Source organism: Ovis aries, chromosome 3 (assembly GCF_016772045.2).
Source record: "Ovis aries strain OAR_USU_Benz2616 breed Rambouillet chromosome 3, ARS-UI_Ramb_v3.0, whole genome shotgun sequence".
Lineage (NCBI taxonomy): Eukaryota > Metazoa > Chordata > Mammalia > Artiodactyla > Bovidae > Ovis > Ovis aries.
Window position 1 is genome coordinate 68,798,028 of NC_056056.1, and position 24,248 is coordinate 68,822,275.

At 39.1% G+C, this 24,248-nt stretch overlaps 2 protein-coding genes and 1 non-coding gene across 6 annotated transcripts in view; 1 reads left to right on the forward strand and 2 right to left on the reverse strand.

The window, feature by feature from the left end:
* Positions 1-779: 779 nt before the first annotated feature.
* On the reverse strand, positions 780-3,182 carry RPS27A (ribosomal protein S27a). Its single transcript, XM_004005944.6, has 6 exons — positions 3,122-3,182; positions 2,960-3,024; positions 2,511-2,565; positions 2,005-2,090; positions 1,364-1,495; positions 780-968 (listed from the first exon to the last, which is right to left on the reverse strand). Exons 2-6 carry the CDS (start codon positions 3,005-3,007, stop codon positions 819-821), a joined length of 471 nt encoding a protein of 156 aa, XP_004005993.3. The 5' UTR covers positions 3,008-3,024; positions 3,122-3,182; the 3' UTR covers positions 780-818.
* A 337-nt stretch (positions 3,183-3,519) lies between these two features.
* The window catches only part of CLHC1 (clathrin heavy chain linker domain containing 1), a 34,382-nt gene continuing 13,653 nt past the window's right edge, over positions 3,520-24,248 (forward strand). For 2 of the 4 annotated variants that reach the window (XM_012171363.5, XM_042246156.2), the window contains exons 1-8: positions 5,920-6,175; positions 10,385-10,572; positions 12,508-12,641; positions 12,996-13,197; positions 13,313-13,425; positions 13,812-13,896; positions 15,903-16,009; positions 21,750-21,924. In XM_012171363.5, coding sequence (XP_012026753.1) covers positions 5,999-6,175; positions 10,385-10,572; positions 12,508-12,641; positions 12,996-13,197; positions 13,313-13,425; positions 13,812-13,896; positions 15,903-16,009; positions 21,750-21,924 — 1,181 coding nt within the window. In that variant the 5' untranslated portion in view covers positions 5,920-5,998. Of the gene's footprint in view, positions 3,585-5,919; positions 6,176-10,384; positions 10,573-12,507; positions 12,642-12,995; positions 13,198-13,312; positions 13,426-13,811; positions 13,897-15,902; positions 16,010-21,749; positions 21,925-24,248 lie in introns of those variants that run through there. The other 2 variants (XM_042246153.2, XM_042246154.2) reach the window with 2 other exon arrangements.
* TRNAE-UUC (transfer RNA glutamic acid (anticodon UUC)) lies at positions 21,282-21,354 on the reverse strand. The gene has a single exon. It is a non-coding gene; the product is annotated as a tRNA-Glu (tRNA).

The window sequence follows — 24,248 nt, forward strand, 5'->3', positions numbered from 1 at the left end:
CTTACCTGTTAAAATACTCTAGTCCTAGGAAATCTTATTTAAGGATGCCTACAACTAGAAATCCTGGTATGGGAAAATATGGCTAAAGGAAACTATTATTGGTATATCACTGAATCTTAAAAATAAATTTTAAAAGTCTCAGGTGCTTTAGTTCAGTGATTCTGAACTGTGCTCTAGAGGCAAAATGAGATACCAATACTATGAAACTGTATTTTTTAGCATCAACACTACCAGTAAGTAAACATTAGAATTTACACACTTAGCATTGAATAACAGCATGTACCCTTTGTATTGCAAACAGCAAATATTGAGCCAAACCACCCAGAGACTTGAGATGGATTAATGGGCAACTCAGGAGCTCAGCCTTTAAACTTCATTTGTAGGAAACAAGAATATTGTTGCTTTTTAAGGCAAGGTTATAATACCAATTCACACAAACCAGTGTTTCCCAATCTGCAGGGGTGAGAAAGGGCATAGTTCTTCCCCACCCTCAGGGGTCATCTGGCAACGTGAATACTTTTGGCTGTGGGGAGGGATAGTATGCTCATGGCATCAAGTGGGTAGAGGTCAGGAATGCTGTTCATTATCCTACTGATGCACAGCAAGGCCCCTACAACCAAGAATTATCAGTCTAAATGTCAATACTGCTGAGGTCAAAATAACTGGCTGAAATCTAAACAACTGATACTAAATACAACATAATTCTGCAAAGTACAGGTTACTTTAGAAAATTTGATGCTTAAAGTCTACTTTTAAAAGCAGTGGAATAAAACCCAACATTTAAATGTTAGCTCATATGTTTATTAACCAATGTACAATTACTTGTCTTCTGGTTTGTTGAAACAATAGGTCAGACAACATTTGCCACAATAATGTCTGTCAAAGTGACTGGCCATAAAAACTCCAGCACCACATTCATCTGAGGGACACTCCCGGCGAAGGCGACTGATTTTGCCATTCTCATCCACCTAAAAAGCAGAAAGTTGCTATTAAGATAATCTTGCAACATATTCTGAAGTCTGGCTTATAAGTGACTCAAAATATTTATCCTTTAAATTACACGACAATGATAGTTTTTAATATTTACAAACCAAAGCATCCCAAATTCTCACCATAATTAGTACAACAAGAAGTTGAGTTTTTAAAAGTCCAACCATGCAAGTGATAAAGACCTGAACCCAAACTGACATTAGAACCTGAAGCTTAGTTGAAATGAAGTAGCTACAGGTGATCCCCATTACATAAAGCCCAATCAAATACCAAAACAGGAAAAAACTCCAAACTTCTTTAATAAAAAAGAGTTTGAAACCAGAAATGCAAACAAAATTATTCATCTATAGACAAAAAAAGTTATTTGGCCCACCTTATAGTATTTCAGAACAGCCAATTTAACCTTCTTTCTCTTATGCTTGTTCTTCTTGGGAGTGGTGTAAGACTTCTTCTTCCTTTTCTTAGCGCCACCACGAAGTCTCAACACTAGATGAAGAGTGGACTCCTGTTATTGAACAGAGAATGAAACAGGCTTTAAAAATGGCTAAATTAATGCTAGTGTTCAGAGAAGGGACAACCAGCATCATACACCACCTAACTGGATGTCAAGCACACCCACAGATGATGGAATGTTGGGGAGGGGTTATCTGATTCTTATATAAACTGCTATGCTGCTGCTGCTAGGTCGGGACAGTTGTGTCCGACTGTGCGACCCCATAGACGGCAGCCCACCAGGCTCCCCCGTCCCTGGGATTCTCCAGGCAAGAGTACTGCAGTGGGTTGCCATTGCCTTCTCCTATAAACTGCTACAGAAAGGTTAAATAACATCATGGGATGCAATGTACAAAATCCAAAATGTAGGGGACTGTAGCAGCACTTCTCAAATGCTGATGCAGGAATCACCTGGGATACTATTGCTAATTGAACACTATTCCCCCTACTTTTGAATATTGGTCAAAATTCCCAGTTGTAAGACATATTTATACTTAAGGGGCTGCTTTCCTCCAAACAGACCTTTTGAATGTTGTAGTCAGACAAAGTACGTCCATCTTCCAGTTGCTTGCCAGCAAAGATCAGTCTTTGCTGGTCAGGAGGAATTCCTAATGGGAAACAAGTTGAATACATAAATTAAGTGATAGCAAATAGACCATATCTGCTCAAGATTTACAATCCTGAGTCAAATAAATGGTACTGACAATCATCAGTGAGTTTTGACTACAGCAAAGGTGTAACTGTAAATGTTTACACATCTTAATCTCATTTACTCAATATATGTTAACACAGCCACTTTACAGAAGACGCTAAGAGTGTAAATTAGCCAGCTCGTTCGAATTCACACACGTGAAACGTACTGCAGTTTGGCTCCATACTGATAAACGTTTGTCTACTATCTTATTCCAAAAGCATTTTCGTACAACGCGTTTCAATCAGACCTCTTCCCACCCTACAGAGAGCAGCTATGTCTAGCGCCTGACAAGAACCTCTATAGGTCAGTTTTTCTGAATCAGAAATCAACTTGCCTTCCTTATCCTGGATCTTGGCCTTCACATTTTCTATTGTATCCGAGGGCTCGACCTATGAGTTTTAAAACGCAAACATATTGGTAATAGTGTAAGAAACTTGAAAGTTACCCAGGAACCGAGCCGGTGGGGTCCGAAGCCTACCTAGGAGAGCCCAGACTGCGCGGCCGGGCCACACGTGCTCGCGCCCACCTACAGGAGCGCCTCCCTCCCACCGCGCGGCGCCGGCTCCGGCTACCCTGTCGGAACGCCTTGAGGTGACACGCTCGGACTTCAGGCATAGAAAACGCGCCCTAGGCCGCGGCTCAACTAACAACCCTCACTTCAAGGACAGATTTTAGAAGCCCGGCTGAGAAACGCGTTGCACGGCGGAAAGCAGCGCGCGTGCCGAAATCCGCCTCAGGCCCTCCCTCCTTCAGGCCGCGGCTTCTCCCCGGCCTGGCCCGTACCTCAAGAGTGATGGTCTTCCCCGTCAGGGTCTTCACGAAAATCTGCATCCTGGCGGCGGTTCCACCTGAGGGTGAGGAAAAGGAGGAGACAGATGAGACCCGGAGACACAGGAAGGGCGATGGCAAGTTAGGGCCAGAGCGGGGCCGAATGCACACACTCACCGCAGATGGCGGATCCGAAAGGAAGGCCCCACGCTGGTCCACGAGCTTTCCGGGCGCTCCTGGAGGCCCCGCCTCCTAGGCGGCCACACCAAGTGCCTGAGCACTGTCGCAGCGGCTGTCCAGCCATATGCCAGACCAGGTCGTGACCTCATTTCTCCTCCCTCTAGCTTAGCTTATTTCTCACTTTATCACCCAGAACTTTCTCGAAATAATAGATTTAAGCAACTTAGAAATGTCTTTAAAAGACTTGCCCCCTGTAGTTGACTTGGGTAAGAGGGCCTTTAAAAGGGGATGGAGTTAAAGGGGCTTCATGAGAAAAAGGGAGGAAATGGCAGTGTCTTCTGGGAATTGTAGTTTCCACTGCTTTCTTTTCAGCAGGACTACTTGTCCCAAGATGCAGTTCCGCACCTCCCGGCTCCCTAGTTACTATCGCCTAGCGGTGGGTTTGGAGAAAGGGGTTAAGGTGAGGAGGAAGAGGCAAGCGCAGTAATGGTTTCGGGGAGATGGAAACGGGTCAGAAGTGACTAGGAGAGAAGGTTAAGAGGCTGGAGAAGAGCAGGGGGACCAAAAGTGTCGTCACCCACTAACAGGCGGTGAGGGGCGGAGTGTCAGCAATCTACCACCAGAAGCTCCCAGGGCCTTCAAGGGAAGGGCCTTCCAGTGGCCAGCTCCAGGCAACCAGAAAAATAGGTGGTGTCCTCAACCCCTTCGGCTCTGCTAGTTTGAGGGAGAGCTTGTCTTGTATGTCACTACGCAGTGTGAAAAGGTTTAGTATGTTAAGTCTAAGGAGTTTTAAGATTTTCACATGAAGTCATATGGGAAAGAAACCCGATGGAAGTTTATTTACTGCAGAATCTCCAAGTTTGGACGTTGGGAGTTGTGAAAGTCCTAAGAGGAAGTTTTTGGAGTATGTGTAGGGTGCTCTCCTGGCAAGGCAGGCGGGTTAGCGAGCTAAACCTTTGCTACGCGTTTGTTCTTAGTCCTGTCCCGACTCTTTGCGACCCGATATGCTAACGCGGCCAGGGCCCTCAGTCCATGGAATTTTTCAAGTCAAAAATACTAGAATGGGTTGCCATTTCCTTCTCCAGGGGATCTTCCCACCCAGGGATCAAACCCAGATCTCCTGCAGTGCAGGTGGTTTCTTTACCTGCTGAGCCATATGGCCTTTTGTCGTGTACCCTACTGTCTTTCTCTCTCTGCCATTCTTGCTTCCCCATCCCCGAATTCAAGCTTCTTAATTTTTTCTGTCCCCAGTCGTCTTCTAACCCACGTTTATTATGCCGCCAAAGTATTCTAACAAGTAAAAATGATTATGTCATTATGCTATTTCACCTTCAAGACAAAACCCAGATTCCTTAGTGTGATAGTGAACCTCTGCCTTCCTTAGAACCTAATCTGCCAAAGCCATTACTCGCTCTTGCTAAGTGAAGTTCCGGACATGTCTTTCCTACTTTGGCACTTCTGAGGAATCCATTTCTTCTCTCTGGTACACTCTTCATCCCATATTCTGCCAATTACTCTCCACTTTTACAACAAAACTTGAAAGTTATTTATACTCATTGTCTCTTTAATTTTTTTCCTTCCATTGAATGAACCCACTTCTGGGGACAAGCTTTTTGTCTCCCCTACTATTCCAACTGAATAACTGTGGGAATAACCTCCGTGCTGCTAAATTCAATATCCATCTAATCTTCTTTGACCTGTCAGCAGCGTTTGACACAGTGGATCATGCCTTTCCTCTTTGAAACACTTTCTTCACCTGATTGACTTCCATCTCCATAGACCCTCTTTTCCAGGCTGTTTTGCTACTTCCTCCTTATATCTACTAGACCTCTAAGCTTTGAAGTGCCCCTCAAGGCCCCATCCTTGGATATCTGCTTTGCTTACGTTTCTGAGATCTTTTTCCATTCTACCTCATAACTTTTAAATATTTATATGCAGATGACTTATAAACCTCTTTCTCACTCAGACTACTCACTTGAACTCCAGCTTCGCATACTAGCTGTCAATTTATCATCTCTAATAGGTGGGCCCAAACTCCTGATCTTATGAAATTGATCTTCCCATCTCATAAAAGGCAAAACAATCTTTTCAGTTGCTGAAGCCAGAAACTTTATGGTCATCCTTGACTGTTCTCTCATACCCACATCGCATCCTTCAACAAATCTTTACAGTTTTATTTTTGATGTATGCGCCGAACACTTCTCACAGCTCTGCTGTTACCACTGTTTCAAGCCACTATTATCTTTTGCCTGGGCTATTGTAGTAGCTTCCCAGTAATTCTGAGTTCAACCCTTGTCTTCACGGGGCAGTACGAGCAATTCTTTGAAAATGTAAGTCAGCTGTCAGTCTTCTGCACACAGTCCTCCAGTAGCTTCTTGTCTTAGAGTTAAGCCTAAGTTCCTATAAGCAAGGCTATCATTCCCATACCAGAATGACTGCAGGCCACAATATTTGACCTTGTTTGTTTCATCAGGATGCTTTCAAACTAGTTTTCCCACATGAAGCAAATAAAATGCTAATTAAACTTCTGTTAGAAAATGTTAAACCATTCGATCTTATGATACAAATGCTTCTTTAGTAAGAAAAGAGCTTTTTATTGTCTGGTGTTTGGTATTTCTATCCCAGAGATATAGTATAGCACATAACAGTAGAATTTATTAGACCTGTTCACTCATAGGTTGAAATATTTATTTCATGAGACCCATGAGATTTTTTTTCTGATACATTTTATTTAGATCCATATTTGACCTAATTTATGTAAAGCTTTAGGTTAATTGATTTTTTTTTCTTTCAGGCTTATCAAAAATTTGGCTTTGTTGCATAAGCAGATCAAGACATAAATTTTCTCTCGTGAACAGGAGTCTAGATTGACGTATGTCCGTCCAGGAAATAAATAAGCATGCTGTTCTCCCTCCTATCATTAGTGGAAGTGACAAGGAATTTTTGGAAAGAATGCAAAGATACATAATTACAGAAACTGAAAGAGTGTGCTGTAATGAGGAAGGACCTGCTGATGAATATTACATCATATACCGAAATGTTTTTGATAAGGTATCGTAACGCTCTAAAACAGTGGAATTTTTATGTGGTAGAAATGGTCCATCCTGACAATAAGATTCATACCTTAGTAACACCACTGCTTGTTTGACTACTTCCATTTATCAGTTTTGAGAAATATGCCCAATTTGTCAGAAAGAGATGAATGTGGAAAATGCTATGCTGGATTTATATTACTAGACAGTTAATAAGTGTTTCAGTTATCATAGCTTAAGGCTATGATAGCTGCAGGCTATCAGGCTTTGAGCTATAATCTGTGCCTTCAAACATCATTTTGACCTTCCATCTTAAATTATTATCTGATTTGTTAGGAATTGGGCAGTAGCCAGAGCTTGGTGATTCTTCATCGTTTTGGGTTGGTTTGCAGTGTCACTAAAATCTTGCTTTTAATTTGATCTATAATATTGAATTGAGACCCCTCATAGATTGGAGGTCTTATAGGCACAGTAAACAAGCAGTTGGTGCACGCATGCTCAGTTGCTTCAGTCGTGTCCAACTGTTGGTGACCCCATGGACTGTAGCCCAACAGGCTGCTCTGTCTACAGAATCATCCTGGCAAGAATATTTGAGTGGGTTGCCATTTCCTCCTCCTCCTCCTCCTCCTCCTCAAATGTTAGTTTTAGCTAACATTTGATTTTGCTTTTTAAGATTTTAGAAAAACCATCTTTTCTTTATAAACGATTGCATTATGGCCACCGATCCTCATTTTTTTTTTTAACCTCACTTTTTCTTTCTCACCTGTCTTTGAAAATGCCCTGACAGTAAAATAAGTGAAATTAGCATCCTTTCCTCCTTACCTGGAAGAAATACTTATGTTAAGACTTCTGTAAACTATTTGTCTCTGAGTTAAACAGCCATAGGCAAAATAGAAGAACTCTGTTTTGTTTAATTTTTAAGCATTATACACTGAGTCTTATTTCTCCTCTAAAATAAAAATAAAATGCCTCACTCTAAGGAAAAGTGAGCATAAAGCAGTCATAGATACCTAAAAGTGGAATTAAGAAAATTGACGCCTATCTACTGGGCTTCCCCAATAGCTCAGTTGGTAAAGAATCTGCTTGCAAGGCAGGCGACCCTGGTTAGATTCCTGGGTTGGGAAGATTCGTTAGGGGATAGGCTACCTAATCCAGTATTCCTGGGCTTCCCTTGTGGCTCAGCTGGTAAAGAATCTGCCTGCAATGTGGGAGACCTGGGTCCTGGGTTTGATCCCTAGTCTGGGAAGATCCCCTGGAGAAGAGAAAGGCTACCCACTCCAGTATTTTGGCCTGGAGAATTCCATGGAGTGTATAGTCCATGGGGTCACAAAGACTCGGACGCAACTGAGCGACTTTTACCTCACTTCACCTCACTTCACTTGCATATCCATAAAAGTATAAAATGGAAAAAAGAGTCTTTTCTTCCTTTAAAGTCATGTAGAAAATCTGTCTTTAAGAACTGGTACATTGGCAGGTTCAGGTTAGCTTCATTTTATAAGTTGTTATGGTCAATGAAATTGTTTGGTGTTTTAGTTATTAAGGAATGTATTAGGTGAATGTTTATAGGTAGTGTATTGAATAGGTTTTATAAATATCAGAAATCATGCTGAGACTCTACTTGTGTGAAATCAGCAAAGGAAAGTTATAACTGTAACATACTTATTTTTGCATATCCAAATGCTAACTCTTGTCACAAGTTTTCACACATGAAGAGCTCTCTGCTTTAAATTAGTATAGTTATGGTGAAGTCATTTTGGAGGAGGTGTTGGTAAATTTAATTCCTAGAAAAAAGACAGGAGATTAAATAAAAGGTGATTTCTGTATCTTTAGTCCTTTTCTCCCTACCCCCCAAGATTTCCATTCGAACTATTTGTACGTTATACAGTTATACATTGTACATTGTGAAGAATCCTATTCTTCAAAACTAAGAGGGGATCTGAAATAGAAATCCTGTGGTACTTAGAGGAACCTTTCTTCTAGCTTCTCACAAAAATAATCTGCCTTTTCATTTTCATGTTATGCTAGCACATTTGGTTGTTAATAAACTATCAATATCTGCCTTCTTTAATCTTCCCTATCTCTTGGAAGGGTCTAGTTTGGCAAAAGATGAAAGTACCAACTTGCATCCCTGAGTGCTTAGCACCGGAGAACAAGTACCAAATTCTGTTTAAAATCAGAGGCAGAGGGTTCAGCCTAGAGAACCATGCCTGAATCAAAGCAAGGAGACCTGAGGCTTGTGTTACAAGAATTGAGGGTAGGTTCCAGAGAGAGCCGAGGACTTAATAAGCAAAGAAGATCAAGGCTAGGAAGAGTGAGTTTCAGGAGATATGGATGAATTATAGAGGCAGCTGGACTCTGGAAAGTGACTGGCCTTTTGTTTTCCTCGTGGTGTTTTGTGCAAATAGTGTATATCCTGTGAGTAGGACCTGAGGTGGAATGAGTGCCATTCCTTTTCTTCCTCATAGTTCTGTACCTGGGAAATACGGCTCTGTTTTGGAGGAGTTAAGGGAAGCCTTAATATGGAGACTGAAGCTTGAATGCTTAGAGGTCAGGAAGGTCATATGAGAGTTAGGTGGATTGGCTTTAAGAAAATAAGGAATCATGGGGACTGTGGTGAAATGAAGAACAAATCCAATTTAAAGCTCCAGCTGACTACTGCCATTAAAGGAATGGGAGTTCCATGTTGGTAGATTCTTCAGAATTTTCAGGAGAAGCTAAAAATATGAGCTTTGAGTGAAATTTCCTAAATTTTTAAATATTTTGCTGGCCAACCAAAACTATTCTACCTCTAGCATACCAGTTTGTCTCCTTTACTCTAATGCATTTTCTGTGCATTCTTAAAACTTCATGAGTGTCTTTCTGAAGTCTCTTTCTTCTAGTAAACCCATGGGAGCTGATAGCAGGGAACAGTGAAGTGTTTAGCTTGAAAGACCACAAATTAATGGTCTCCACTTTATTGAAAATTGCTGGGCAGCAGTCTTGATTTTGGTGGATAGGTAGTTTGGTCATGTCAGAAAGATGACCAGTATCTTCCACTCAGAAATCCTCTTCTGGTGCTTGGCGTTGATCAGTTATCTCCTTATACCATTTTTTTTTTTTCTTTTGGCCATACCACTTTTGCGATCTCAGTTTCCCTACCCAGGACTGAACCTGGGCCACAGCAGTGAAAGCACAAGTCCTAACCACTGGGCCAATGGGAAACTCCCCTCCTTATACTGTTTCTTGATAGACCAGATGTCTTTCTGCATTATTTTTTTCTAGGTATTTTCTAGCTATAGTGGAGTATACTATAGACTAGATATGTAGCAGGGGTAGAAAGCGTAATTGTATCTTTCAGAGGAACTTGTGGATTGGTCACATTTATTCCTTATATCACTTGACACCTGAAATTCTCATGAGTTGGCAACCATAGATTATTTTTAATGTTTTTGTTTTTTAACTTCTTTAAAGTGTTTCTTAGTTATTATTGCTTTTTCATTTGAGTAATTCCTACACAAGGTTAACCAGAAAAAAAGAAAGAAAAAGTAAAAAACCAATAAGCAGAGTATACAATGAAGTCAGGTCCCTCTCATTTTAGAACCTACTTACCCTTTCTTTCTCTATAGTTTTCTTCTTTCCTCCTCTGTAGGTTTCTATTTTTTTCCATTATCGTTCCAGTGATATTATGTACATAAACATCATTTTAAACCATGAATATAAGATGTGAAGGGTTTTCTACAATTGTACTTGACATCTTGGGGATAGAAATGCAGTTTGGTAATTGAGATTATTGATCAACAAGAGCAGATGGGTTAGAAAAACAGGGAGATGCAGGGAGTCCAGGATTTTAAGGTCTGAATGAAGTCAGAGACTAGATTTAGAGATAGTGAGGGATGATATGTAATTGTATCTAAGAGATTCAGAGTTGGGATAGTTAGACCTGCTATTGGTTTTAACTGACCTCATATAATGTATGTGTTAATTCCTGAGTAGAGCAAAAAATGTTTTTTTCTCATATTTAAGCATACAGAATTGTAATGATTCACAAAGACCATATATTCAGTAACCATGAACTATCTTTAATATCCAGGCATATTGCATATAAGTGCAAGCTCAAATTTGCAAAATTTTAGATTTCTAATTGCCCATTATTTCATTAATAAAAATTATAATGCTATTTTCAAGGCTTTTGATCTATAGTCTTCTAGAAAAAAATTCAGTACCATAGACAGAAAAAATCATGTTTCAGGTAATAGAATATGTCACTGCATACAAATCCATTCTTACTTCAATCAAGAAAGAATATGACACATTTATTGAGACAATAAAGAAAGGCCAAAGAACTGCATTTTATCTTCATGGAAAACTTAAAGTTTTGGCAGGAGAGCCCACAGCGTTGGTATACCACAGGAAAAGAATAGCCCAACTTCAAGCAAAGTAAGTATATTCGTAAGTAGCCCAAAAGGTGATAATTGCTACTTGGTTTATTAACTAGCCATTGTAATTATAATTAATGATTCTTAGTCATCTTCAACTTTGATTTTATTTTAAAGCCATGTTTGTATGTTACCCTTCCTATTGAAATTACTGTATTTTTACTTGAAAAATAATATTAATTCAGTTTGAGAAATTTATAGTATCTCTTAGGATAATTGGAGGCACATTGTAGTATCGTAAAATGAAGGATGCAGATAATTGCTCCAGGTAATTTCTTGCATGGAAGGTTTAATGGTACAATTTCATGATTACCATCTGAAATAGATCACTTAATCTTGTGATGCAAAAAAGTAAGTAACCTACTGGGAGATGATAAAACTCTCACTCTTTTTGAACAGTCTCAGATTTTCAGTGTTCCATTTGGTAATTGATGGGTAAATTGTTCTTATAGATAATTTCAAGTCAACCAGGAAAACTATGTGACATTTAACCTCCAATTTTGGTAATGTAGCTGGCTAGAGGTTGGGATCACTTCCTGTTGGGAGAAAATGCTACATAAAATAGTAAAAAAAAAAAAAAAAATTGTGAAAGGGACAGGAGGCTGATAAGATAGTAACAGAAATATTAGGGCAAAATCAGAAGACAAAAGATAGAGGAGCACTAAAGCTTCTTTGGAATCAAGATTCCTGGGAGAAATATCAATAACCTCAGATAAGCAGATGACACCACCCTTATGGCAGAAAGTGAAGAGGAACTAAAAAGCCTCTTGATGAAAGTGAAAGAGGAGAGTGAAAAAGTTGGCTTAAAGCTCAACATTCAGAAAACGAAGATCATGGCATCTGGTCCCATCACTTCATGGCAAATACATGGGGAAACAGTGTCAGACTTTATTTTTCTGGGCTCCAAAATCACTGCAGATGGTGACTGCAGCCATGAAATTAAAAGATGCTTACTCCTGGGAAGGAAAGTTATGAGCAACCTAGATAGTATATTCAAAAGCAGAGACATTACTTTGCCAACAAAGGTCCGTCTAGTCAAGGCTATGGTTTTTGAAGTCATCATGTATGGATGTGAGAGTTGGACTGTGAAGAAAGCTGAGTGCTAAAGAATTGATGCTTTTGAACAGTGGTGTTGGAGAAGACTCTTGAGAGTCCCTTGGACTGCAAGGAGATCCAAACAGTCCATCCTAAAGGAGACCAGTCCGGGGTGTTCTTTGGAAGGAGTGATGCTAAAGCTGAAACTCCAGTAGTTTGGCCACCTCATGCGAAGAGTTGATGCATTGGAAAAGACCCTGATGCTGGGAGGGATGGGGGGCAGGAGGAGAAGGGGACGACAGAGGATGAGATGGCTGGATGGCATCACCGACTCAATGGATGTGAGTCTGAGTGAACTCCGGGAGTTGGTGATGGACAGGGAGGCCTGGCATGCTGTAATTCATGGGGTCTCAAAGAGTCGGACATGACTGAGCAACTGAACTGAACTGAATAATATTGGACTTCTGAGGTCCAGAACTATGAAAGGACAGATTTCTGTTGTTTTAAGCCACCAAGTTTGTGGTATTTTGTTATAGCAGCCACAGGAAACTAATATGATTACTTAACAAAAATGAGTTTTAAATTGCAAAGGTAATTTTCAGCTAAAGGGAATGGACTTAATACTTTGTGGCCAAATTATTGTATTTAACATTTACAAATTTCCAGTAAGGTTACAAATCATAGTCAGTATAAGATTTTATTGATACTTTGAAAGAGAATGGTTTCTCACCTATGAGATTAGTTAACTTCTTGCCATTGTTTGGTAAACTTTTACCCACATTCATGGTACAAAATGATAATTAGCCAAATTAAAGTGATAATTTAACCTGTTTTACTTTGAATGATATGATTAAATAATTAGTTGAAAAAAACATATTAAAAAAGCCTTTCTGATTTTCAGGATGGGACTTATTGAAAATAATTCCTCAAAGATTCAGTTGCAGATAAATGAAATGAAACAAGTCAGGGCAAAGTATGACACAAAAGAAGAACAATATTGTACTTTCTGCAAAGATCCTTTAAAACCTATTCCAGGTACAGTATTTTGTTTAAAATATTTGTGATAAATTCCAGTTGTTTCCTTAGCATGTGGAATCTTCCCAGACCAGGGATCAAACCTGTGTCCCCTACATTACCTGGCAGATTCTTAACCATTGGACCACCAGTGAATTCCCTTCATTAAGTCTTCAGTGATGATTTGTTTAAAACTTCCAGCCATTTAGAAATGTATGCTAATGTTCAGTAATCTACGAGTTCATACAGCCATCTCTTAATTATTTCTTAACATAGTCAACCATCTGACCTATTTTATTAATACTAAGACTTGCTCTTTGAGCACAAGCATCCCACACACGACTTGTCTTATTCTATTTGTTCCCTGTCCCTTAGGCATGACTCTCAAAGAATCTGTCAGTTTAGATGCTCTCACTAAATATTTGAAACATCTTGAAGATAAATACGCAGAAATTGAAGAACTTATGTCCAAAAAATATGTACCTATTCAGAGGAAGGCAGATTTAGATGAGGAAATGACTGTGGTATTAGAACGGCGAGATTCAACTGAAAATCTGAACAATGAATTACAGTTTAGGTATGAAAGTTGCATCTATGTTTTAAAAGTTTGAAGCTTTTATTTGTATTGATTTTAATATTCCACTATTTGATTTTAGGTTCAGTATGTCATTAACGTTTTTGTATCTTTATAGTCATCAAAGACTGCAGGTTATTTCACAAGCACTTACTTTGTGGGTAAAATCTGATATGAGCAGATCATTTCAAGACATCGTGAAGAACATCCAGAAAAGTAAAGATTTATACGGTAGATGATCTGTATTTTTTAAGTATCATATATAATGGAAAACATTTTGTTTCCCCTTGAAAACTAAAGAATAGGGATTTTCCTAGGCTGAGTTCTAAAAATGTAAAAATGTACTTACTTTTGTTAGGGCTCTGTTACCCTATGGGCTTCTTCCTTCAGCAGTTGGCAGATAATCTGTGAAGAGTAAACTTGGTTAGCCAGGGAGAGAATACCTGAAAATGTACCTGAAAATAAGGAAGCAAGAGATGGGGAGGCCATTCAGTTTAGGAAGAGGTTGGTACTATTAGAACTATAGCATTAGATTGTTGGTATTAAACATTTATGTTTGTTGTTTATATTGATTGATAACCTTAAATATCATCTGATGATGCTGTTAATATTTACAGATAAACAAGGCATTATTGAAGAGCTACTTGAAGAAGACCCAAGCAAGGCGAAAGAAGCTGAAATTTTGCTGTACTTCATTGAAAGGCAAATATTTAAAAGCTTTGATCTTCCTTAAGCTATTATAGCATTTATTTAATACTTGCTTAAATGCTTACTCAATATTTAGCATTTTTAGCATCTTTTTGAGATATTAGCATCTTTTTGAGCTGTAGTCTCTAGCTTTTGTATTTTTTAAATGCTACTCTAGTAGACAAATTAGAAAGTAAACTGGAATTTTTAGAATATAGATTCTTTATGAAAATAAATACCAGATTGATGGTCTCAGAGATTTTATGGAAGATATAGCTAGACTATAATGTTGTTTTATTTATATTTTTCTTGGATTCCCTAACCATTGACCTGATCTTACAAAATGTTTTTGAGAACGTCTTTTACTTGTTTATTTTGCTTGTGTTAGTTAGGTGTTTGTTGTGGTGTGTGGGCTTTCTCTAGTTGCAGAGAGCTGGGGTTACTCTTCGTTGTGATGCACAGGCTTCTCATTCTCATGGCTTCTCTTGTTGTGCAGCACAGGCTCTAGGGCACTTGGGCTTTGAGCACTGGCACTTCACCAGTTGTGGTATGTTGGCCCAGGTGGCCCTCAACATGTTTGATCCTCCTAGATCAGGGATCGAACTCATGTCCCCTACATTGGTAGGTGGATTCTTAACCACTGGACCACCAGGGAAGCCCAGGAACATCTTCTTGAATCAGATTATCCAAGCCAATTTAGTCCTTCTTTTCCTCATTGTATCCTGTGACATATTAGGAAGTCATATTTCTCTCTAATATGTATTAAATTATTATATATGTATAGTAAAGGCTTAAAGAGATCTGACTTTATTCTTTTTTTTTAATTTTTAAATTAGAGGATAATTGCTTTACAATGTTGGGTTGGTTTCTGCTATAAAACAATGTGAATCAGCCATAACTATATATTTGTCCCTTCCCTCTTGAACCTCCTTCCCACCCCCATAAGACTTTATTAAGAGGTTAATTCATAGACTATGAGGCCAATCTGTAATGAACATATGTAGTATTCCTAGTCTTCTATGTTAAACAGTTTTCTCTTGTTGATTTGCTTGTTGATATGATATAAAGAAGGAGAAGGCAATGGCAACCCACTCTAGTACTCTTGCCTGGAAAATCCCATGGACGGAGGAGCCTGGTAGGCTGCAGTCCACGGGGTCGCACAGAGTTGGACATGACTGAAGCGACTTAGCAGCAGTAGCAGTATGATATAAAGAAGGGGTAAAGATCATTTTGAGGGGCCCCAAAGCCTGGATTGTTTCCTCATACTCTATGCTTCTCTAAGTGTACCAGCTTCCAGTATGAGAGAAAAACCCTGAGGATAAAAGTTTTATGTATTTTGCTTAATATTATTTCAGTGTTTTTCCTCCTCTGAGGTTCCACATTCATTTGCAACACTCTTTAAATGCTGTTTGGCATAGTTTTATTAATAGTGAGGTAAGGGTTGAACTGGAGACATTTTGCCCTAGGAAGAGGAGTAGAAGCTTAAGTTATCTGAACTATTATCTTTTCTTCTTTCATTTAGTCTCACATTCAGTTGGGAGTCTGGTTACTGGTGGAACAACTTATGCTTCCGAATACCAAGGACTCCTTGATTTTAGCTTTGGCAGCCTTTGAGTTCAATTAATATTTACCCTACATTGAGCCTCTGAGCAGATTGCCCTTCTTTTTCCCCTGGTTCCCCTTTTCTTCTGGAGATGATATGAGAGAAAAAAAAAAATCTGAGCTCATTATAAATTCAGTGAAGTTCTTTCCATTTCCTATGGATTGTTCTAGGTACTGAAGAATAAGGTACATAATCAGGTTCAAGTCACCTGGCAGGTGAGAATCTTCTGAAGCTACAAAAAATAATATTAGGGAAGGGAGTGAAAGAATATTTTAGAGAGTGAATGGATCTAGTTATAGTTTATTAGAGAGGTTGTTTGTATTACTATACTACTATGTTTAATATGTATTAGACATTTCTAATCAGTTTTCTTTACTTTTTTTGTATACTATTATATAATGAAATGCAATGACTGTAGGTTCAATGAATTAATCTCACTTGGGGAATATGAAAAGGCAGTTTATTTTGCAGTGAATGGTCCTAGAAGAATTCTTCAAAATATTGGGACAGTGAACAAATTTAAGGGTAAGCATTTCTCTCTGAATCTTACATGTATATGCTAATTATACTTTTCTTTTTCCCCCTGATAGAATGGGATAAATATTGAACTGGAAAATAAGATTCAGGCTCCAGCCCTATATCTATCATTTACTCAGTTTCCTTACCTATAAGACTAAGGAGTTTGATTAGGTTTTCCAAATTAAGTTATGAAATATTTCAAGTGTACAGAAAAGTATGAATAACAGCAAAGATTGAGGGCAAGAGAAGAAGGGAGCAACAGAGGATGAGACGGTTGGATGGCATCACCGACTCAACGGATATGAGCTTGAGCAAACTCTGGGGAATAGCGAAGGACAGGGAAGCCTGGCGTGCTGCAATTCATGGGGTCACAAAGAATCAGAAACAGCTTAGCGACAACAATAACAATTCACTACCAAGCTTAAAAATGTGAATATTTTGTCAGGTTTGCTCCACTTCCTTTAAAAGCAGCTTTGTTGTAGCGAGTCAACATACATACAATAAACTGTACATTGTTAAAGTATAGAGTTTGTTAGGTTTTGACATATGTATCCTCCAAAAGTTCCCTCTTTGTCCTCAGTGATCCCTCTCTAAATCAAATCCCTTAATGATTATACAGTGGAAGTGACAAATAGATTCAAGGGATTAGATCTGATAGAGTGCCTGAAGAGCTACGGATGGAGGTTCATGACATTGTACAGGAGGCAGTGATCAAGACCATCCCCAAGAAAAAGAAGTGCACAAAGGCAAAATAGTTGTCTGAGGCCTTACAAATAGCTGTGAAAAGAAGAGAAGGTAAGGTGAAGTCGCTCAGTCGTGTCCGACTCTTTGCAACCCCGTGGACTGTAACCTACTAGGCTTTTCCATCCATGGGATTCTCCAGGCAAGAATACTGGAGTGGATTGCCATTTCCTTCTCCAGGGGATCTTCCCTACCCAGGGATTGAACCCGGGTCTCCTGCATTGGAGGCAGACGCTTTAACCTAAAGGCAAAGGAGAAAAGGAAAGGTATATCCATTTGAATGCAGAGTTCCAAAGAATAGCAAGGAGAGATAAGAAAACCTTTCTTAGTGATCAGTGCAAAGAAATAGAGGAAAACAATAGAGTGGGAAAGACTAGAGATCTCTTCAAGAAAATTAGAGATACCAAGGGAATGTTTCATGCAAAGATGGGCACAATAAAGGACAGAAATGTTATGGACCTAACAGAAGCAAAAGATATTAAGAAGAAATGGCAAGAATACACAGAAGAACTATACAAAAGAGATCTTCATGACCCAGATAACCACGATGGTGTGATAACTCACCTAGAGCCAGACATTCTGGAATGTGAAGTCAAGCGGGGCTTAGGAAGCTTCACTACAAACAAAGCTAGTGGAGGTTATGGAATCCTAGTTGAGCTTTTCCAAATCCTAAAAGATGATGGTGTGAAAGTGCTGCACTCAGTATGCCAGCAAATTTGGAAAACTCAACAGTGGCCACAGAACTGGAAAAGGTCAATTTCATTCCAGTCTCTAAGAAAGGCAATGCCAGAGAATGTTCAAAGTACCGCACAATTGCACTCATCTTACACGCTAGCAAATTAATGCTCAAAATTCTCCAAGCCAGGCTTTAACCGTACGTGAAACGTGAACTTCCAGATGTTCCAGCTAGATTTAGAAAAGGCAGAGGAACTAGAGATCAAATTCCCAATATCCATTGGATCATCGAAAAAGCAAGAGAGTTCAAGAAAAATACCTACTGACTTTGTGGATCACAACAAACTGTGGAAAATTCTGAAAGAGATGGGAATACCAGACCACCTGACCTGCCTCCTGAGAAATCTGTATGCAGGTCAAGAAGCAACAGGTAGAACTGGACATGAAACAACAGACTAGTTCCAAACTGAGAAAGGGGTAGGTCAAGGCAGTATATCGTCACCATGCTTATTTAACTTACATGCAGAGTACATCGTGGGAAATGCCGGGCTGGATGAAGCACAAGCTGGAAACAAGATTGCCGGAAGAAATATCAATAACCTCAGATATGCAGATGACACTACCCTTATGGTAGAAAATGAAGAAGAACTAAAGAGCCTCTTGATGAAAGAGGAGAGTGAAAAATCTGGCTTAATACTCAACATTCAAAAAATAAAGATCATGGCATCCGGTACCATCACTTCATGGCATACAGAAAGCTAGTTCAGTTCAGTTCAGTTCAGTCGCTCAGTCGTGTCCAACTCTTTGAGACCCCATGAATCGCAGCACGCCAGGCCTCCCTGTCCATCACCAACTCCCAGAGTCCACTCAGACTCACGTCCATCGAGTCAGTGATGCCATCCAGCCATCTCATCCTCGGCCGTCCCCTTCTCCTCCTGCCCCAAATCCCTCCCAGCATCAAAGTCTTCTCCAATGAGTCAACTCTTCACATGAAGTGGCCAAAGTACTGGAGTTTCCGCTTTAGCATCATTGCTTCCAAAGAAATCCCAGGGTTGATCTCCTTCAGAATGGACTGGTTGGATCTCCTTGCAGTCCAAGGGACTCTGAAGAGTCTTCTCCAACACCACAGTTCAAAAGCATCAATTCTTCGGTGCTCAGCCTTCTTCACAGTTCAACTCTCACATCCATACATGACTACTGGAAAACCATAGCCTTGACTAGACGGACCTTAGTCGGCAAAGTAATGTCTCTGCTTTTGAATATGCTATCTAGGTTGGTCATAACTTTTCTTCCAAGGAGTAAGCGTCTTTTAATTTCATGGCTGCAGTGACCATCTGCAGTGATTTTGGAAGAAATGAACTGTAGTGTTGGAGAAGACTATTGAGAGTCCTCTGGACTGCAAGGAGATCCAACTGGTCCATCCTAAAGGAAATCAGTCCTGAATTCATTGAAAGGACTGATGCTGAAGCTGAACCTCCAATACTGTGGCCACCTATTGCCCAAAACTGACTCATTGGAAAAAACCCTGATGCGGGGAAAGATTGAAGGTGGGAGGAGAAGGGACGACAGAGGATGAGATGGTTGGATAGCATCACCGACTCAATGGACATGAATTTGAGCATGCTCCAGGAGTTTGTGAAGGACAGAGAAGCCTGGTGTTCTGCAGTCCATGGGGTCGCAAAGAGTCGGACATGACTGAGTGACTGAACTGAACTGATCCCTGTTTCCCACTGCTCCCCTTCCTGCCACTGGTCTCCCTCAGATGGCTTTTCTCCAGCCCCCAGGCAACTACTTACCTGCTATCAATCACCAAAGAGTAGTTTTCATTTACTAGAATTTCATATAAATGAATTATAATGTAGGTATCCTTTTTTACTTTTTTAATCTACTAAACCCCAAACAGGAACTGCTTATCTAACTGGAATAACCAGTCTTGGTTCAATTCTTTACAAGAGACTTCTAATATTCCTAGAAATAAGTTGTTCTAATGCTCAATTTTAAAATTACTTGTTACACAGTATACCACAAACCATAATCTGAAATCACAGAGCAACATAAAAATAAAGACTGAAAAACAAAAAAAAACAAAACCAAAAAGTACAAGTGTAAAATTTTTCTGTTTATATTTTCAAGTTTATTTCAGAAACAGTGAGAAAATTAATTTCTGTTGTTTTTTTAAAGGCACCCAGTATGTGGTGATTTGTTACAGGAACTCTAGGAAACTAATACAGTGTATGTATGTGCAGTGCATGGGGGGTGCATATAGCTTCCACAAATGCTTCCAGAGATGTTCATCTTGCTCATTTCACTCCACACTTGGGACCTTTCCTGCCATACTACATAAGTATGCAGTTATCTTTGGAGATGGCTAATGTAATAGTATTCATGCACTCTCCAAATTCAGTTGAAAATAGAGGCTACTAATTTACTGTTCCCTTGGGCAGGAGAAATTGTCTTGAAATCATTGACAGCCTTTTTAGGGTGGTTGTCCACTATTGTTTTTCTCCACTTTTGCCCTATTCTATAAGACAGCCAAATGCACTACAAGAAATTTGGTAGGTATGCTTTTTTGACTGATTTCTTGCACTGAGCATAATTATTTTGGAATTCATCCATGTTATTGCATCTATCAAAAATTTATTCTTTTTCATTGCTGAGTAGTGTTCTATTCTGTGAATAGAAATGCTTTATCAGATATTTTCTACCAATTTGTGGCTTGTCTTTTCATTTTCATAACAGTGTCTTTCTAAGAGTAGAAGTCATTCATTATGTTGAAATCTAATTTATGATTTTTTTTATAGATTGAGAATTTAGTATAGTACCTAAGAAATCTATGTCTACTCTGCAGAGATTTTTCTTCTGTTTTTCCCCCTAAGGATTTTATAACTTTAGGTTTACAGTTAGGTCTGTGATCCAGTTTGGGTTAATTTTTATATATGATGTGAGGTATGAGTTAAGGTTTTTCTTTTCAAAGTTTATTTTTGCTAATAGCTATCTAGTTACTCCGGGATAATTTATTTAAAAAGACTTTCTCCACTCGTTTACCTTTGTACCTTTGTGACAATCAACTGTGTCTATTCTGTTCATTGATCTGTTTATCTTGAAGCTTGTACTACACTGTCTTGATTAATGTAACTTTATAGTAAGTCTTGAAATTAGATTGTGTTAGTCTTCAAACTCTGTTCTTCTTTATCAAATTTGGTGTGGCTATTTTAGGTCTTTTATATTTCTGTTTAAATTTTTGAAGTCAGCTTGTAAATTTCTTAGAAAAAAAAAAAAAGATCTACTAGGAATTGCTTTGAATCTATAATACAACATGGGGAGAATAGACAGTGAACAATACTGAATTTTATGACCCAGTGAACCCATAAACGTGGTCTATCTCTCCATTTTTGTTTTTAGGGTTTTAAAAAAATTAGCAGTGTTTTATAGGTTATAGTGTTCTGTTTTTTTTGTGTTTTTTTTTTTTTAAACGTTGAAATGTTCGATTTTTACTCAGAAATTTTGAGACATCTTGCGAGTAACCAGGAACTCTTTCTTTGGATGTGCTTTTAACTTAGTATAAGTTAAAAGTGATAAAAATTTTTAAGTGATATTGGTATAGTCCTGAGTTTCTTTCTCTTCTCCCTTTGTCTTAGTCTACTCAAATTATGGATTGCAAGTTTCAGTAAAAATCAGTGCTTGCAATTAATGCTTAAATAGTATATAATTACCAGTGAAATTGAAAAACAGCCAACTTTTATTCATTTACTAGGTATGTGGATCTTACTCTAAGAAATTCACCAAAACTAGATTGGTGATAACTTACTGAGTGTTTCGTAGAATCACAAAATATTAAGTAAGACACTAAGTGAGATCCTAGTTCCCTGACCAGGGATTGAACCTGGGCCCACAGCAGTGAAAGCACTAAGACCTAACCACTGGACTACCAGGGAATTCCCATCTTTCACCTCCTTCTGGAGGCTCTGAATAGATTTCCATTCCATGCTGCTCTCATAACTTTAAAGTCAGCAATCTTTGGCATTCCTTGGCTTGTAGACCCATCTCTCTAATCTATGCCTTGGTTTTCACATAGCATATGCTATTTAGTCATTGTTGTTGTTCAGTTGCTAAGTCATATCCAACTCTTTGAAACCCCATGGACTGCAGCACAACTGACTTCCCTGTCCATTATCCAAAATATAAAGTTTAATCCACAAGCATTAGTTAAAAATTACAAACGTTGATAATTTTTAGAAAATGATATGAGATGAAAATAAGAATGTGAAGTAAGAAAAAGTAAATTATTACTTTAAAATATTTGACCGAAAACCTTTTCTTCTCTTTGTAGCTATTGGAAAAATTAGAGGAAAACCTTCCCCATTACTCTTATTTTTTGAGGCTGTCTTTAGCATAAGTCATGCTTTTAGACATCCTGTTGATGCAGTGCTAACTCTGGAAGGAATCAAGTGTGGATTGTCTGAAAAACGTTTAGATTTAGTCATCAACTGGGTCACCCAAGAAAGGTAAGCAAAGTTATGCTTTTAACTTAATTTTGAAATTTGCTTGATAAAGCATTTATCAAGCATTTGCTTGATAAAACATAAAAAGTTCTCAAAATTTTAGTGGTTTTCTTGTCAGTACATTATTTGAGCATTTATTTCAGATCTCTATTGCAATTTATCCAAAAGTATTTACTAAGCATTCATGGATGAAGTAATAGGGCCTAGTCACAATGAGCTCAGGTCAGGAGTTGCCTCAAGGCAATTGACAAGATGATTTGTGACCAGTTATTGGAGCATGGAAGTTGATCAGTAAGGATAGAAAAGGGTTGATCAGTATCATGCTGCTCAGAGGGATAACTTTATTTCAGACAGGCTATGGATACATGTAAAGGATAAGCCCAGGAGAAAACTTAAAAGCAGGAGGGACGTGAACCAAGGTAACATTTAAAAGAACATACAAACCAGCAAGCACAGGCAGGAGGTAGCTTCTTGGAGTTGAGTCTTGGCACAAATTGGCAGACTTGTACCAGGGTTGCCTTGGATTGGGTTCCCTGGAACCAAGGCCTAAGACGGGAATTTGGGTGTTCATGAAGGATGGCTTCTCAAGAAAAACCTGTAAGGGACTGAGTGAAGCAGAATAGGGAAATGGAAAGAGCCAAGCAAGGATGTGACCTCAGGTAAGTATTGACCTTATTTACAGAGGGATACCTCTGAAGCATAAAGCACATCACAGAGCTGTTCCCACTTGACGGAAGGGGCCAGGCTTCCATGCTTCTCCATCAGTCGAGGGCTGTGGGCTGCCTGGATAGGGTAGGAATACATAACTTTCTGGCCATAGCGGCTCCCACTAGCCCTGGGTAATCCCTTATGGAAGGCAAGCACCTGTGAGCCACTGGGAGCCAATACCTAGAGCAGTTGGGGAAGGGTATGCTGACTCAGTAAGGAGGATTTGGGCAGGACACCAAAACAGCATCTGCCTTAGTCAACCATTTGCATAATACAGATCTCTCTGCTTTTCACGTTAAGTTCACTCCATCCAGGCACAGCTTCTCTAGGATTCTGTGGTCATAATTCTCAGGGAAACTTATAAGAGGAAGGTGAGCAGGATGAATTATAACCCTTTTTACCAAGTCCTAGGGCTGTAATTTGCTTTTTTACAGCTTTATTGAGATATAGTTTATATATAATAACCTATGTGTATTTTTTTTTTCGTTGTTTGTTTTTTTTTTTTTTAATTTTAAAATCTTTAATTCTTACATGCGTTCCCAAACATGAACCCCCCTCCCACCTGCCTCCCCATAACATCTCTCTGGCCTATATGTATTTAAAGTGTACCATTTGATGAGCTGTTTAAAAGCAGCATTATGGAGATATAATTGATACACAGTAGGCTGCACATATTTAGGTGTGTAATTTGACAAGTATTGACATATATATTGTTGTTTAGTTGCTCTAAACAATTTAACTCTGAATTTGGCAATAAGGAGTTCATGATCTGAGCCACAGTCAGCTCCTGGTCTTGTTTTTGTTGACTGTATAGAGCTTCTCCATCTTTGGCTGCAAAGAATATAATCAGTCTGATTTCGGTGTTGACCATATGGTGATGTCCATGTGTAGAGTCTTCTCCTGTGTTGTTGGAAGAGGGTGTTTGCTATGACCAGTGCATTTTCTTGGCAAAACTCTATTAGTCTTTGCCCTGCTTCATTCCGCATTCCAAGGCCAAATTTGCCTGTTACTCCAGGTGTTTCTTGACTTCCTACTTTTGCATTCCAGTCCCCTATAATGAAAAGGACATCTTTTTTGGGTGTTAGTTCTAGAAGGTCTTGTAAGTCTTCGTAAAACCGTTCAACTTCAGTTTCTTCAGCGTTACTGGTTGGGGCATAGACTTGGATAACTGTGATATTGAATGGTTTGCCTTGGAAATGAACAGAGATCATTCTGTCATTTTTGAGATTCCATCCAAGTACTGCATATTGGACTCTTTTGTTGACCATGATGGCTTCTCCATTTCTTCTAAGGGATTCCTGCCCGCAGTAGTAGATATAATGGTCATCTGAGTTAAATTCACCCATTCCAGTCCATTTTAGTTTGCTGATTCCTAGAATGTCGACATTCACCCTTGCCATCTCTTGTTGACCACTTCCAATTTGCCTTGATTCATGGACCTGACATTCCACGTTCCTATTCATTATTGCTCTTTACAGCATCGGATCTTGCTTCTATCACGAGTCACATCCATAACTGTGTATTATTTTTGCTTTGGCTCCATCCCTTCATTCTTTCTGGAGTTATTTCTCCACTGATCTCCAGTAGCATATTGGGCACCTAATGACCTGGGGAGTTCC

What these genes read in the sequence shown, in the direction of transcription:
- RPS27A (XM_004005944.6), bottom strand. Translation starts at nt 3,007, where the DNA reads ATGCAGATTTTCGTGAAGACCCTGACGGGGAAGACCATCACTCTTGAG. An exon ending in GGAAGACCATCACTCTTGAG is followed by an intron (nt 2,566 to 2,959) that starts GTACGGGCCAGG and finishes TAAAACTCATAG; the next exon opens with GTCGAGCCCTCGGATACAAT. An exon ending in CTGTTCTGAAATACTATAAG is followed by an intron (nt 969 to 1,363) that starts GTGGGCCAAATA and finishes TCTGCTTTTTAG; the next exon opens with GTGGATGAGAATGGCAAAAT.